The sequence below is a fragment of the Geotrypetes seraphini genome, chromosome 7, assembly GCF_902459505.1.
Source record: "Geotrypetes seraphini chromosome 7, aGeoSer1.1, whole genome shotgun sequence".
NCBI classification, from domain to species: Eukaryota; Metazoa; Chordata; class Amphibia; order Gymnophiona; family Dermophiidae; genus Geotrypetes; species Geotrypetes seraphini.
This window is the reverse complement of record NC_047090.1, coordinates 136,603,566-136,620,017: the sequence shown is the minus strand read 5'-3', so window position 1 is coordinate 136,620,017 and position 16,452 is coordinate 136,603,566. Positions and strand designations below refer to the sequence as shown.

General features: G+C 40.9%; 2 protein-coding genes across 11 annotated transcripts in view; one reads left to right on the top strand and one right to left on the bottom strand.

Moving 5' to 3' along the window:
* Positions 1–13,478, bottom strand: part of GPR137C (G protein-coupled receptor 137C) — a 54,849-nt gene extending 41,371 nt beyond the window's left edge. Inside the window, exons 1-2 of one of the 2 annotated variants that reach the window (XM_033953017.1) lie at positions 12,840–13,478; positions 6,786–6,826 (exon numbers count right to left, since the gene is read on the bottom strand). In XM_033953017.1, coding sequence (XP_033808908.1) covers positions 6,786–6,826; positions 12,840–13,211 — 413 coding nt within the window. In that variant the 5' untranslated portion in view covers positions 13,212–13,478. The remainder of the gene's footprint in view (positions 1–6,785; positions 6,827–12,839) is intronic. The other variant, XM_033953016.1, reaches the window with a different exon arrangement.
* A 419-nt stretch (positions 13,479–13,897) lies between these two features.
* TXNDC16 (thioredoxin domain containing 16) overlaps positions 13,898–16,452 on the top strand; it is a 129,887-nt gene continuing 127,332 nt past the window's right edge. For 4 of the 9 annotated variants that reach the window (XM_033951998.1, XM_033951994.1, XM_033951989.1 and 1 more), the window contains exon 1: positions 13,898–13,994. The gene's annotated coding sequence lies outside the window, so the exon portion shown is untranslated. Of the gene's footprint in view, positions 13,995–14,162; positions 14,479–16,452 lie in introns of those variants that run through there. The other 5 variants (XM_033951996.1, XM_033951990.1, XM_033951997.1 and 2 more) reach the window with 3 other exon arrangements.

The following is a 16,452-nucleotide window of genomic DNA, read 5'->3' as shown; positions in this document are numbered from 1 at the left end:
TTCTGAGTCTCAATGGCCACGATTTTGGTCCTGGAGATTAAGATCTACAAAGTCAGCATCTATGAGTCAAACTTGGATGTTTTTGTTACATAGAACTTTATGGACCCCTACGCGTTTACAAAAAATAGATAGTACTAGATCTAATAGATGCTGGCATTGCAGAGTAGAAGTTGGGACATTAGACCACTTAATTTTTTTTTGTCCCTGTATAAATGCATTTTGGAAACTAATTTGGCCCCAAATTAATGAATTACTAGAAAATCATGTAAGACTCTCATATGATACTATACTATTTGGTACAGCAATGAGAACTCAGAGTCCGATTTCAGCAAACAATAACAAACTATTATTAATATTGACAGGGGTCGCCATGCAACAAATAACTCAAAATTGGAAGGACTATACCAAATTAAATTTTACATTTTGGTGGAATTCAGTCTGTCATATATACAAAATGGAAAAAAACAATAGCATTACAACAGAGAAATATTAATAATTAAGAAAATTTGGGAACCATTGACTCATTATTCCAATGATCAGATTTCATAGCACATTAGTAATAGTTATATTAGAATGGGGAGGGGAATGTATATTATATGGAATTAAGAAATGAAAAAAGGGGAGGGTTATATACTATATGATAAGATGAACTATTTGTAATCACAATTTTCATGTATTGATTGAAGATAATGTATAATCAATTATTGTAAGAATGCAAAATTTAATAAATAAAAATTAAAAAAAAAAAAAAAGCGGTTCTCTGAGCACAATAAGTGACTTCTGTTAGTGGTGTAGGTTTATAACAAACCTGGTATATTATGTGGTCTACTTATAGTTCAATACACTAGAATCTACAAGCTATTATTCCTAGTATATATTTGGGTTACATTCCTACCAGACAGGATTTCAACATGAGACCACTTTACTCAATGTCACCACTTATCAAAAGAGTTACCTGGACCAAGACAAAAGCAGTATTGATTTCTAGAACATTCACCTTGTTGATCATCTCTTATTGTAGACATCAAAACGCTGATATAGCATTCTTCTCAAAATATACTTACTGTAGCAGGTATTCTGAGGACAGCAAGAATATAGTCTTGCAGGTTAGTGATGTTATCCCTAGAACCCAATATGGACACTACCAAGTGCACCATCACTTTAAATTTATGTCAGTGCCTGTAAAGCGTGCCAGTGCCTTCCTGCCCAAAGTCAGCTTGTGGGACCTACACTTCAGTTCCAAAGCTAAGAAGCCAATTAGGGGAGGTGGGCAGGTTGTGAGAATGAGCCTGTTGTCCTTAAACACCACCTAGAAACAAACATGACAGCAGATAAAGGCCAGATGGCCCATCACAGCATCCACCATTGCAGTGTTTCTCAACACGCAGTATGGGTCTCCCACTCACTTCCTCCAGCAGCATACCTCCCTCTGCCGAAGAGCCTTCACATCCATGTGCTCAGGAAGGCCCTGTCAGCTCCACCCACTTTTGACACATTTGCATCGGAGGGGCGGTACCAACAAGGCCTCACAAGCGATAGACTCAAAGGCTCTGCATCAGTTAAGCTAGTGCCAGTGTTTAGCCTTGTATAGACTCTGGACTCCCGACAGGCAGCAGGAGGGGGCAGAAGACAGAGGGCTCTTCATCACTGGAATTAGCTTGGTGTTGCCCGGACTGAGGGAAGCCTTCCAGGTCAGCTGGGGTGGCCCCACAGTCCAGGCAACACCAAGCTAACTCCAGGTTGGAGCCCTCTCTTCTGCTACCCTCCCACTGCCCATCAGAAATTTAACATTCTCTGCATACAGTGTGCTGTGTGTTTACCATTATGCATTGTTAATATATGAAAAATTAAGGAAGAAATTGTATTACGATGAGTACTATTATGGGGGTGGGGTCAGGGGCTTGGGCAGAGGTACTCTGTTGATATTTTAGACTTAGGGGGTACTTGGCTTGAAGATGAGAAACTTCACTATTGCATACTCTAAGATCCCACATTCTTGTCCATGCTTTCGTGAATTCAGACAGTGTCTCACTTAAGACTCCACCATGTATCTACCACCCTTTCTGTAAAAAAGCATATCCTTGAACCCATCACCTCTAAACTTTATCCCATGCCTTCTGGAGTTTTTCAATTGAGATTTGCCTCATGTGTATTTATGCTATGTAGGTATTTAAACATGTCTACCATATCTCCCCTCTCCAAAGTACATAAGAATAGCCTTACTGGATCAGACCAATTGACCATCTAGCCCAGGGTTGCCCAAGTCCAGTCCTCAAGATCTACTGGCAAGGCAGGTTTTCAGGATATCCACAATGAATATGTATGCGAGAGATTTGTCTGCACTGACTTCTTGGCATGCAAATCTCTCTCATGCATATTCATTGTGGATATCCTGAAAACCTGGCTTGCCAGTAGATCTCTAAGATCTGACTTGGGCAGCCCTAATCTAGCCTGTCTTCATGGTAGGCTAACCAGGTCACCAGTACCTGACAGAAATAGAAATAGTAGCAACATTCCATGTTACTGATCCGGGGCAAACAATGGCTTCCCCCATGTCTGTCTCAATAACAAGACTTTTCCTCCAGGAACTTGTATACATACCGAGATCTGAGACTTCCAACTCCATCCTGTGTACTTATCTTTTTGAAGATGCAGTCCTCAGACTTGTACACAATATTCTAAATGAGGTCTCAAAGTCTTATACAGGGGCATCAATACTTTTCTTACTGGCCATTCTCCCTATGCACCCAAGAATCCTGCTAGCTTTCGCCATTGTGTTTTCAACCTGTTTGGTCACCTTAAGACCACCACATCACACCCAATACCCACTCCTGTTTCATGCACACAAGTTCTTCACCCCCTAAACTGTTCCCTCAGGTTTTTTTCAGACCAAATGCACAATATTGTGTTTCTTAGCATTAAATCTTAGCTGCTAACTTCAGACCATTCCTCAAGCTTTACTAGGTCCTTCCCTATGTTACCTACATCATCAGGGATGTCTTATTGCTGATTTTGTTATCTGCAAAAAGGCATACCTTACCAGACAGCCCTTCAGCAATAATCACAAAAAAAATGTTAAACAGGCCCAACTGAACCTTGAGGCACACCACTTGTAACATCCCTTTCCTCAGAGTGATCTCCATTGACCACTATCCTCTATCACCTTCCACTCAACCAGTTCCTGACCCAATCTGTCACTTTGGGGTCTATCCTGAGGAACTCAAATGTATTTTAGATACCTGTGTGGAACACTGTCAAAGACTTTGCTAAAATCTAAATAAACCACCTCTAGGGCACTCCCACTATCCAATTCCTTCATGCTTTGATTTCAGGGCAACTAGATTTGATTGAAAACCCATAAAGGGTGCATAACACAATATATCACAGCTTATGCAAAATATCTGCACATTTAACAGTAAAATCGGCCAGTTCTCCCTCTCTTCCCCCCCCCCCCCCCAAGTCCTTTCCCTGAACAGATTTTTAATCTTCCTGTCCAGAGGGGGGTGCAAGGAGATCCATCACGGGTGTCCATTAGTGGAAAATCTCTTGCTTCCTCTGCTGAAGAGCTACTCTTGTAGCTTTAGGTTAATGCCAAACTCACATTTGAAAAGCAAGTCTCCCAAATTAGGTTTCCTATAGTTAAGGATGCTCCAATTGGTTTGAAATCTAGAATTTTTGCTTCCTTGCATACCTTAATTCATGCTTTTCTAATATCTAGGTTTGATTGCAATGTGGCTTTATTCCAGAATCTTCAAGTTTAGCTTTGTCACCTGCAAACTCTTCAAAACTCAGCTGCCTATTGTGAAAAGCCCAGAAGTATGATATCTCTCCCCTTTACTGATTAAGCTCCATTGTTACCAGTTCATTTGCGTTATTTGATTCAAAATGGTGGATTGCCCATAAAAATCCACCAAGGCACATGTCATTTTTATTCCTACACTCCTATCCCAAGTGCTTAGATTTTGCACATACTGACTTGTACTGCTACCTCCAAAAAGACCATGAATCCACCAGAAACTGTAGAATGACTCCCCCCCCCCTTCAAGATTTGAAGTTTTATTTCCAACATTTAAAATTCTATTAAAAATTTTTTCTGACTTGGGCCTTTGGACTCGGGGACACTGGATGAGGAATGCTGCTCGTCTCACTTGGATACTCTAATTTGCTACTATTCTTAATATAGTCTCTCTCCCTGTGTGATGTAGTATAAGTGATTCTATCCCATCATTTTATGGCATTCTTTTCCATGTTAGCCACTGTGACCTGAGCCCCAGATATGGCAGTATATCAGGTTTTAAACAAACATGACAATCATTCATCAGAAGGCCTAGACCCTACACAAGTAGGAGTGTGTAACTAATCAATTGTTGTGACTAAGTTTTAATGCCAACAGATCTCCAAAAAGGCCAAGTTTAGAGCAATCTAGGTCACCCATCACTCTAAATGTTTGTTTGGTTTATCCAGAATACACCAAAGGCCCTGTGTGAAAATAAGTCTACATGGACATCTCATTCCAACTTTCCTCAACAGATGCATCCAGTCTGAGTGTGGAATTTGGCATAAAATGTTTGTGACCAGATTTGATTTGATTAGTCAAGAGACAGGAGTCAGAACTGTTAGATTACAGGACAACTTCCAAGTTAATTAAAATAACTTGGGTCTGAGAGCCTAGTGTCATAACTTAATAGCAGCCTTACTGGGTCAGACCATGGTCCATCTAACCCAGTATCTACTCTTCACAATAGACAATCCAGGTCACAAATACCTGGCAAAAACCCATCATTGTCTTCATCATTTCATATCACACAGCAATGTATCATTCACACATTTTATTACATGTGCACTATCACTTATTCTTTGTAATTTTTAAATATATTTCTTAATCTTTTCTCTTTACGTCTTTTAGTACCTAAGACATGAGTAAGGCATTTTTATTTTGCTGAAATACAGCCCATGCCAAATCATTTGGATTTTATATATTTGGTTTTTATCCTGTGGGTCACTTGCGACTGTATATATACTTTGTAGATTGTTTTTTCAAGTTTTTTGGACACAAACTGGTACATCTGATCTGTTCCACAATCTTGTTATTTTACTGCTTCTTTTCCTTTGTGGAACCTTTTGGTGCTATTTGGATTTTGTTGTTTTGTCAGTTAGATGCAAAACCAATATAAATATTTAATGCTATTTAGGGAGAATCTAAAGGATATTTGTCTATTTAAGATACATTTCAGTTACATCCTACACGGTGCTCAAGAACAACTTGTTCTCATATAGATGGGACAATACCTGCGGGGTCCCTCAGGGCTCCCCCCTGTCACCCACCCTGTTCAATATCTACCTGGCCTCCCTAGGGAACCTTCTACACAACCTCAAACTTAAATCTTTCATCTATGCAGATGACATCACAATAGCCATCCCACTAACCAATTTCTCACAAGAACGACTCAACTACATTACAAACATTCTCAACCAGATCGAACTCTGGATGTTATCTTTCAGACTGAAACTCAATCCCGACAAATCAAAATTCTTCCTAGCCACCCCCAAGGACAAAATCAAGGACACTTCAATTCAACTAAAAGGACAAACTTTCCCCCTCGAACCCACCCTAAAGATACTGGGAGTCACTCTGGACAAAAATCTATCCTTAGAAAACCACACCGATCTCATGGTCAGGAAAAGCTTCTCCATACTGTGGAAACTCCGCACCATAAAAAAATACTTTGACGACACCTCTTTTCGTCTACTTGTACAATCCTCCATCCTCAGCATCCTTGACTACTGCAACATCATTTACCTCAACGCCACAAAGAAAACCACCATGAGACTAAAAATAATCCAAAATACTGCGGTGCGTCTCATCTTCGGCCTAAAGAAATGGGAACACGTCACCCCCTTCTACCACCAACTTCACTGGCTGCCATTTGAATCTAGAGTCCTCTTTAAATTCACATGCTTCTGCTACAAATCGATAAATGGTTCAACACCAAGTTATATCAATTCTCACTTTAGCCTCTACAACACAAACAAGAAATCCCGTAGAATTCAGTTGTTCGCCTTCCCGTCTCTAAAACTCTGCCATCTTAAAAGATTCCTAGACAAAACCTTCGCCTTCCAAGCAGCTAAGCTCAACCCATGGCTTGCACAAATGATACTCGAGGCCCCCACTTACCTCGGCTTCAGAAAATCACTCAAAACCTACCTATTCGGCAAACAAGACCCCTAACAACCCCCCCCCCCGCTTACATTACTACACGCCCCCCTACCCTCCCCCGCCCTTCTCCTCCCCTTAACTGCTCCCCTCTCTCCCCTCCGCCAGTCATCCTCTGTTAAGTTCGATTAACACTGCTTATATCCGATAAACTATTTATATCGGATAAATTGTCTTTACATGATAAAATGCTGTAAACCCTGCTTTAACATTTGTTTTTATCTGATAAATTGTGTATTGCTGATAAATTGTTTAAAATTGTTCAAACTGTTTGTAAATCTGCGTGCCAATGCAGATACTACTGTAACTGATGTAAACCGCCTAGAACTCTCCGGGTATGGCGGTATATAAGAATAAAATTATTATTATTATATAGTCAAATAAGGATCAATTTTTATGTAGCACGAGACTGTATATTCATGCAATGTTTAAACTTTTTGGTAGATGAATTCCATTAAGTCTATTCATAATGTCACAGGCATGTATCAAGTCTTTCTGATTAGCAATTTAAATCAAATCCATCCTAGTACATGGTATTTGATACAAACAAAAAAACCAAAAACAAACTTACTTGTACTTGAACTCTGGGGACGATTTGGCTTTGAAGATAATCTAGAATGAAAGAGACAAATCTAGAATGAGAGAAACAAAAATCTAAAAGGGGAGGAATAAAGTATAACTAGTGGTTCTGGGGGAAAACTTCACATATACCTGGCATTGGCTATCAGTAAGCCAACTACAATAGGAAATTTTATGTTGAAATCTTATTAAACTTCAAAGTACAAAGCTTTTGATATCATTCAACAAACAAGATTTAATCAATATAAAAAGGTTTGCCTCAAGCTACATATTGCTACATATTACTACAATTACACACTACAGCTCTCCTTCTCCCTACCTCTTTTAGTAGGAAAATTTTTTAAAAATCGTGCATAACTACCAAACTTTTATATAGTCAACTTGTTTTCTGCAGAGTTTTACTTGCTGAATCTTTCTGCTCATCAATGCATTACTGAAGCCTTTGCAACTCTACAAAGAAGCCTTGTAACATTTGTTGTAAGACTTTCTATTGTGCTTAATATTTATAAATTATCTAGAGATGGTAATAGATATGCTACTGAATAACCCATCAGCAAATTAAAGGCGGATTGTGAAAAGTTGCAAGACCTTTAAAGACAGAGTACCCCAATGATAGATGTTTAATGAAAGCAAGTGGGAAAGTGGAACCCAAATTATAGCTATGTGATGCAAGGTTTCACATTAAGAGTCACCACCCAGGAAGAGGTCTAGGTGTCCTTGTTGATACACTGATGGTTAAAGCAAATAGAATGTTAGGAGTTAGGGAAGGAATGAGAAACAAGAATGAGAATGTTATGTCTTTGTATTGCTCCATGGTGTGACTGCACCTTGAATAGTGTATGCAGTTCTGATCACCACATCTCAAAAGATTTAGCAGAAAGAGAAAGACAAGATGGGAAATAGGAGAGAAGAGAAGATGCCCTATAAGAAGAGGCAGAGAGGGTAGACGGTGGATGTTAAGGAAGAGTGACAAGAAGATGAGGAAAGCAGAAACCAGAGAAGACAAGATAGAAAAAAATTTTATTTATTTATTTTTTGTTTTAAGAGACATGTTTCGCTGTTTGTAGTGTTGCATTGTATGCAGAGTCTAGCTTCTTGGTGCTTCAGTTTAACCTTTGACTACGTATTTCTATTTTAACTCCCCTTTTACAAAACTGTAGAGCATTTAGCATTGGCCGTGGGGGGTAACAGCTCTGATGCTCAAAATTCTATGAGCGTCTGAGCTGTTACCACCGTGGCTAAAAACCACACTACAGTTTTGCAAAAAGGGGGAGAGGTTAGTTTGCAATTACATATTCCATACTAGGCAAAGGCGTTTTCTGCATTCTGTGTGTTTGAAAGACATGATTTTCTGTTAGGATTGATCTATACTAGTCTGGCTTGTTTGGTTTTACAGTGGGTGTAATGATGTTGTACTGTTCACTGCAGTATGTAAGATGCTGCATTTTCTTTTAGGTACTCATGTGTGATGTGTGGATTGTTACTAAAAATCATGGTTTTCTTATAGATGGGGGGGGGGGGGGGGAGAAATGATGGGCCCTGGGTGTCACATATGCTAGGTACGCCACTGCTAATACGTAGTCTACCCTCACAAGTATCCACTAGGGGCATATTTCATTGTCCATGGCCAATGACTATTGTAATCTAGTATGGCAGGCAAGTGCAATGAAAGATGACACTACCACCGCCTTCAGTCTTAACACCAATGCCTCAAACTGTCTTTTTAGGTTGAAATCTATTCTGCAATCCTGCACATCCTTAAAATCACTTCTCCCTCACTGGTCAAAGATATAACCTGAGTTACCAATGAATCCACCTTAGGCAGTACAAACAGTTGCTGAAATTCTGGAGCCATCGATACAGCTTGGCCATTTTTAAGCAGCTTTCCTGGGCATCCAACTGCTTCGTGAGCATGACAATGTTATATCTAGATGCAAGGAAAAGCATGCTGTCTGAGCCTTGTCCTGCTCATAACCAAAGCTTTGGGAAGTAGAGGGCTGTGGAAATCAACTTCCAACTCCTGCAGCACCTCTGCCATGATCTCAGGCAGCAGACTGTCAGATCCTCATCCTGCCTAGCCCGAGACCCTGAATCTTCCAACACTGGAGGATCTACTGTGGCAGAGCAAAGAAATAGATTCTGACCTTCCAGTCCTTTTCCAACTGGACTTTGGGATCCTGTGGAAGGACCTGGAGTTGGGGACTGGTGCTTAATGAGGGCAGAACCCCTGTGCAGCTGCCAAGTAGTCCCAGCCCCTGTAATTCAGATAGGCTTCAAAGATTAGGCTCAAAATCTGGGATGAAACCCTGAACAGGGAGCTTCAAGGACTCCCTTTGGTTCCCTGACGGTTTAGTGGCACCTGCATAATAGCACTTCACCATAGATGCTGGGAAGAATAACCCAAATCACACCACTTTGAATTTGTCCACATTAAATTTTATCTGCCACTTGGATGCCTAGTCTTCCAATTTCTTAAGGTCTGCCTGCAATTTTTCACAATCTGCATGCATTTAACAACTTTGAACAGTTTAGAGTCATCTGTAAATTTAATCACCTCCATTTATAAATAAGTTAAATAACACTGGTCCCAGTAGAGATCCCTGTGGCACTCTGTTTACTCTTCTCCATTGAGAAAAATGACCATTTAACCCTACCCTCTATCTGATAACCAATTCCTAATCCACAACTAAACTTTGCAACCTATCCCATGGCTCTAATTTTCTCAAAAGCTGTCTGAAAATCTAGGTACACTACATCAACTGGCTTACCTTTATCTACATGTTTATTCACACCTGCACTCCTATTTGATTCCAGAAAACTATCCTGTTTTAGAAGGATTTCCATTAATTTGCTTACTACCAAGGTTAAGACTAACTGGCCTATAATTCCCAATCTCTTCCTTACTTCTGGTTTTGTGGAGAGGGTCAACATCCATCCTTTTCCAGTCCATCAGGATCACTCCTGATTCTAGAGTAGCATTGAAAAAATCAACCAGCAGAGTTGACAGAACCTCGAGTTCCTTCAATACCTCAGATGTATACTATCCAGCCCCCATCACTGTCTACCTTTAGTTTAACTAGCTCATCACAAATAGTATTCTGAAATTTGATCAAAGATCTACCACACAGACATTCTCCCCATTTGTGAACATCAGATCCAATTTGGCTTCCTCCCCTGTGGGTTTCATCACTACTGCTGAAGAGCATTCCCTGTAGAGAATTCAAGATTTCTTTACTCCAATAAGGTTGCAAAGGGATGGTCCCATCTACATCCAACATGTTGAAATCACCTATTAGTATTACTTCTTTCACTGCAATCTTGTGAATGTCTTCAATTAAGTTCTGGTCCACTTCTCTCTGTGAAGGCGGCCTATATATCACACCAACATAAGCACATTGTCTATTTGCTCTTTGCATATTAACCCACAGTGCCTCTTCCTTAAAGTCCAGCAGTTTTGTTGCTTTAATATTATCTTTAACATTCACTCCACCACCCTGTCTTTCCTGAAGAGAGTATAGCTTGCTATAAAGCTATTCCAATCATAGAAACATGATGGCAGATAAAGGCCAAATGGTCCATCTAGTCTGTCCATCTGCAGGAACTATTATCTCTTCTCTCTCCAAAAGATCCCACGTGCCTATCCCAGGCCCTTTTGAATTAAGTCTGAGAGACTGTTCCATGCATCTACCATCCTTTCTGTAAAAAAGTATTTCCTTTGATTACTCTTAACTTCATCCTATGCCCTCTCATTCAAGAGCTTCCTTTCAAATGAAAGATCAACTCATGTGTATTTACATTATGTAGGTATTTAAACATCTCTTATCATATCTCCCCTCTCTCACCTTTCCTCCAAAGTATACAGATTGAGATCTTTAAGTCTGTCCCCACATACTCCTTATGATGAACATGCACTATTTTAGTAGCCTTCCTCTGGACAGACTCCATCCTTTTTATATCTTTTTCAAGGTGCGGCCTCCAGAATTGTACACAATATTCTAAATGAGGTCTCAAAGTATTATACACGGGCATCAATACCTCCTTTTTCCTGCTGGCCATACCTCTCCCTATGCAACCTAGCATCCTTCCATCTTTCGCCATCACCTTTTTAACCTTAAGATTGTCACATACAATTGCACCCAATTCTCGCTCTTCTGTGTGTAGAAAAGCGATTTACCCCCCTAAACTGTATTGTATCATGGTTCTCCTTGAACCATGACTCTTGACTGCCACTAAATCTAAGTCAGCCTCTAAGTCCAGAATCTTGTTCCCCATAATATGGGCATCAATATACAAATCTCTCTTTTTTTGCTGGCTATGGGTTACTACAGTGCAACAATTAACAGCAGTTTTAAAATGACATGTTAGTTCCCATCAGGGAAAGGCTGCTCATAGCTTGTATCCACACTGAACGATTAGTGATATCTTTTGATTGTATAAAGATGCCTCATCTCTGGCAGCAAGTGCATTATATAATACACCATAGGGAAGCTGTTACAGACATTTATGTGGAACAGATGGTTCAATGGCAAAAGTGTACAAACACTGTTTATGGTCTTAAAAAAAGCATAGCAACACAAGTGTTTTATTAATAAAAACAGCTGCAATCTGTATGAAGTGTACCCATAGCTAGAAAAACATGATCGAAAATAGTTCATTAAATCAGTTTGAGCAACAACTGAAGGTGTGTTTCATAGCAACAAATACCAAGAGTAGACCGACAGATCCATAGCAGTGCTACACAACACCACACAAGATCTGGGTTTGATTCTCAATAGACTAGCAACACTGCATAGAAGAGTCCATTAGGTAGGTGCTTGGGGGTGTGAAAGTCAACAATAAAGAAGCACCGTCTACTGGCCAGACTCAGCATACTTCCACACCAGACTGAAACTGTGGCCCCTAGTAGAGGGCTATTACTGGCATGGCTAGAATGAGGAGAAGCCTGATAAAGAGTGGTCAGTTCCAGATGAAGAATTCATGCATTGTAACTCTAAAGACAACAGGTTTTGACTGAGCTGATAATGGAATACCTGTAGGCGAGGACCAAAAAAGAGTCAGTTCTAGCCTATAATCCAAGACCAAGATTCAAGCCAAATCAACAGCTCAATAACCCCCCCCCCTTGTAGTCCTTTGAAGTTACAGTGAATGGATAATAAAAGCAACCAGTCTATCTGGGATTCCACCGTTAAATACACTGTAGTGTCAAGAAAGAAATAGGAGCCAGTGCTGTGGGTACCAATAGATAAGGCGCATTAAATGTGTTCAGGGAGGGGTGTTTGACATTCCCATTATGAAGGGAGTGACAACCGTAATCATTTTATTAGGAGACCTAGACTTTGCTCTCTAGGAAAATGATACTAGTTAGGAAAATAAAACGATCTTTTGCTATGAAAAAAGTCTTAAATCAGAAGAGACGATAATAAGCACAAGCATTCGAGGCAAAGCTTGCCACAATTTCAGAATATTTTACTGCAGTCATCTCTAGAAAGATCGCAAACAATGCTTGTTTTCTATTTAACATTATTTAAATGCTGACCGATATACAACACTTTACCCCTTTCCAGCACCAAAGAAGAGACAAGCCCACGTAATCAAGGCAGCAAAAAATTTATGTATATATATATTTAAAAAAGCAAAAAATAAAATTACTTAACACGGACTTAGGATTTCTCATTTAAGAGCTCCGATCTTTGTTTTAAATTTGTGCAACAATTCGCATGACCCTTTAAAAGGAAAACCATATTTTGAGGGCGATCGTTCGAAACAATGAAGTAGTTAAAGGTAACAACCTGCTGAAGCAGCGCAGCAACAGCAGAAGAGCGCTAACTGGTGACGTAATGGCTGGCAAGCAGCCAGCTCATATGCTTGTCCTGTTAGTTTTCAGTTAGTCTTTTAAAAACAGTTTCCCTTGAAAAACATTTAGAAGTAAATACCAGGGAATTAACAGCTTAAATGAAGATTATATGGGGGATTTTTTTTCATGATATGTCACCCGTTTAGAAAGCACAATAAAATAAATGAGCCCAAGCGAAAATGAATAACTTACCTGTGCAAAATAAAGATTTAGCACGCACAAACTGAAGAACTGCAAACAAACTGGGAAACAGTACAGCAACCAGTGTGGAAAGGGCTGCAAGTCATTGACTTGGGCACAGTTTTTTAAATAAAACGAGAAAAGGATAGTCCTTAGGGACGCCCACAGGATACATAGAAACATGAATATAGTTTGGTAACTAATCCTTCTCTGGTTGTAGCACAAGAGCAACCAGAGCTGCAGGTAAGCAAAGAGAAAAAGCAAAGAATAAAGGACGATGTAAACTACAGTTAGTCCCAGTTCTACTGACCAGGAGATAACAGCTCTCATTTCTTCCTCAGTAGCTTCCCCCATAGTAACGGAAGTAAAAACATTAATACTCATTCGGTAACCTGGCACAGAATAAAGGCTACCACTTAAATTTAAAATACTTAAAAGAGCCAAACCAACAAAGGCCGTTAAAAACCCCACCAGCACATTCCAACAAAGGACAATCCTCCTTTTCTACTACCCCCACCCCTCGCCTTTTTTCCTCTCGTTCTCTTTCCCCTCCTACTGCAGTTCTATCTGTTCAAAAACAACTCTGCTAGAGAGAATCAGCTGAGCTACATCATTTCAGGCTCTCGCTCCGAACAACGGACTTTTTGGATTGGCCCAGCGGGACCCAGCCTTTTTATCCCTCACATCCCGATTGGTTGATTGGGCCGTCATTCCGCAAAGAGCAGCTAGTCTTACTTTCCCGCCTCCTCTGAGTCCAAAGTCAGCCCATTGGCGGGCCTAGATCCCCCTTAGTGGGAATCATTGGTTGATGATTACGTCTGCCAGGCTAAACTCTGCTGTTCGGACCGCCCTCTTAGTGTGGCTCTCTGCTAGGATTGGTTTGTAGAGAAGGGGTTGAATGCACGAGGGTAGCTGTTGATTATTTTTTTCCCTCACTCTCTAACCCCCACCACCAACCAGTATCTTAACGGTCTTTTGTTGTTGAAGTTGATGATGGAGAGAAGGAGAAGAAAGAGGCGGGGGCTGGGGAAGACGCTCGTGCGGGGCGGGGGGAAAGCCGGAAGGGATTGTTTTTCCATTGGGTGTAGAGGTTAAGCGGGCGGCCACCGGAGGTAGCGAGATGTAGGTATGTTCGGCGTTACACCGACTTACGGGCGAAAAACTGAGGTAAAATAAAAGGGATGAATAGCCAACGGTCGTTGCATATATGCCTTTGTAGTGCATCGTGAGGGGCTGAAGAAGACGTTGTTCTTTCAGGGTTGACAAATTAGCTCTGGCGCTTTACCTAGAATGCGTTAGTAAATCTGTTGCTCTGGATGCGGTTCTGTAGTATATTAGACATAGAAATCTATTAGATCACAGTACTCTGACATTTTTTTTAAACGTACGTTTATGCAGGCTACTTTAACTATTTGAGGGTTCCTGGACAAATTTATTCATGCTCCCCCCTTTAATTTTTTCTATGGTGAACAAAGCTCTCCTTTCCCGATCTTATCATACAACTGTGGCTTTAATGCTGCGTGTGCAGTGCTGCAGCTCTCCTCCTCAGTGCTGGCTGATGGGATGACAGCCACATACCACGTCCTCCTGGCCCACCACACAAGCAGATGAAATTGTGGTTGGCAGTGGCTTCCTTCTGGCCCTTCAAGAGGTGGGGCAAAAACCCTTGCTGAACCAAGGCCCAGATGCACTAAAGTCAGCGATCATGTAACGATCATCGCTAAACCGGTTTTGACTGTTTTAGCGATGATAGGATTTTCTGACCCAATGTACAAAACGGCTTCATCGCATGGTTTTGTGCACGATCACTCATTTTCCGATTCAGCCATGCAGATAAGGTCATTAGTATTGAAATGCCATATAAACTACTAGAGCCATTGATGCTCTAACATGACTTCCTGATGCACAAAAAAAGTGATGCTTTTAGCATCCCAAAAAAATGACTGGGAGGAGTCTTGGTACTCAGGCCAATCAGAGGCCCCTCCTCAGTGTATCCCAGGATACACCGGGAAGGTGGCCTAAGGCCCTTCCTGTAGGAGGGGTTTAAGATATCCAGGCCAATCAGGGCTTTAGGCCCCTCCCCAGTGCATCCCAGGATGCACTGGGAAGGGGAAGGTCCACCATTTCAAAGAGGTGGTCCTGCTGGCAAGAGGGAGTAGGCATCCCTCTTGCTGGCTTAAGAACATAAGAATTACCGCTGCTGGGTCAGACCTGTGTTTCATCATGCCCAGCAGTCCGCTCACACGGTGTCCCTTAGGTCAAAGGAACTTGTCTAGTTTTGTCTTGAATCCCTGGAGGGTGTTTTCCCCTATAACAGCCTCCGGAAGAGCGTTCCAGTTTTCTATCACTCTCTGGGTGAAGAAGAAATTCCTTATGTTTGTAAGGAATCTATCCCCTTTTAATTTTACAGAGTGCCCTCTCGTTCTCTCTACAATGAGGTATGGGGAGAGGTTGCTTGAGCTGGGGGGGATTTGAGCTGACCCCCTCTTAAAAGTGAACTTTTCTTTGATCTACTTTCAATTACAGTGTTATCCTTGACTTCATGTTCTCTGCTGACAAGGGGATTAAGCTAAGAAAGGGGGAGGGGCGGTTATGTATCTAGAAATTAAGATGGCTAGGCAATAACACCCTTACACATTAGTTCTCAACATAGTCCTTTGGACACACCTAACCAGTCAGGTTTTCAAGATATCCACAATGAATATACATCAGGGCTGTAGTGAGCTACAGAGGGCAGTGCAGCTGTACAGGACATAATGGAAGTGGGGAAGTCAAAATTGTACCCCATCCACATTGCCTCTTCTGTTTGACTGTGACAGTAGGTGGAGTAGGAATGCTAGGGGATGTATTGCACAGGGCATGTTTCTGGCTTGAGATGCTCCTGAGTATGCATGAGAGATATTTGCATAGAATGGAGGTAGTGCATGCAATTTTAACTCATGCATATTCATTGTGTGTAACTGTGTATCCTGAAAACCTGCCTGTCTGGGTATGTCTCAAGTACTGGGTAGAGAATCTCTTCCCCAACATAACAAGTATATGGTGGCTGATTGGCTAGAGCAATAGCCTTAGAAATTTGGTGGTGGTTTGTATTATTGTAAATTAGGTGGTAGGACATGGGAGAGGGCATGGATGTTAGATTAAGCAAGGGATTTTTAAGAACCAGAAAAGGAATACCTGGAATAGGCTTCCATTGGATATGGTGGAGGCCAACAATGTAACAGTTTAAGCATACTTGTGACAGAGTTTGAGAAGCCCTAAGAATGAAATTGTATATACTGTACTGTGTTTCCCCGAAAATAAGACAATTTTATATGAATTGTTGGTCTCCAAAACGCACTAGGGCTTATTTTTGGGGATGTCTTTTTTTTTCATGTATTACGATCATCTCTCCCTTCCTCTACTCCACCCTAATTCTTGTGCCACATTGCAGAGGGTTGTGTACCTTAATAATCTGTCTCCCTTCCACGTTTGCTTTGGTTGAAGGAAACAAAACAAAAAAAAAAAAGAAAAGCCAAAACAAAAGCACTTCTAGAGCCTTTGTAAGTGCCCCGTTACAGTTGGTACCCAAGAATAAGGACAAAGAGGAGAGGTCTACAGGGTAGAAACTCCCTTATCCCTCAGC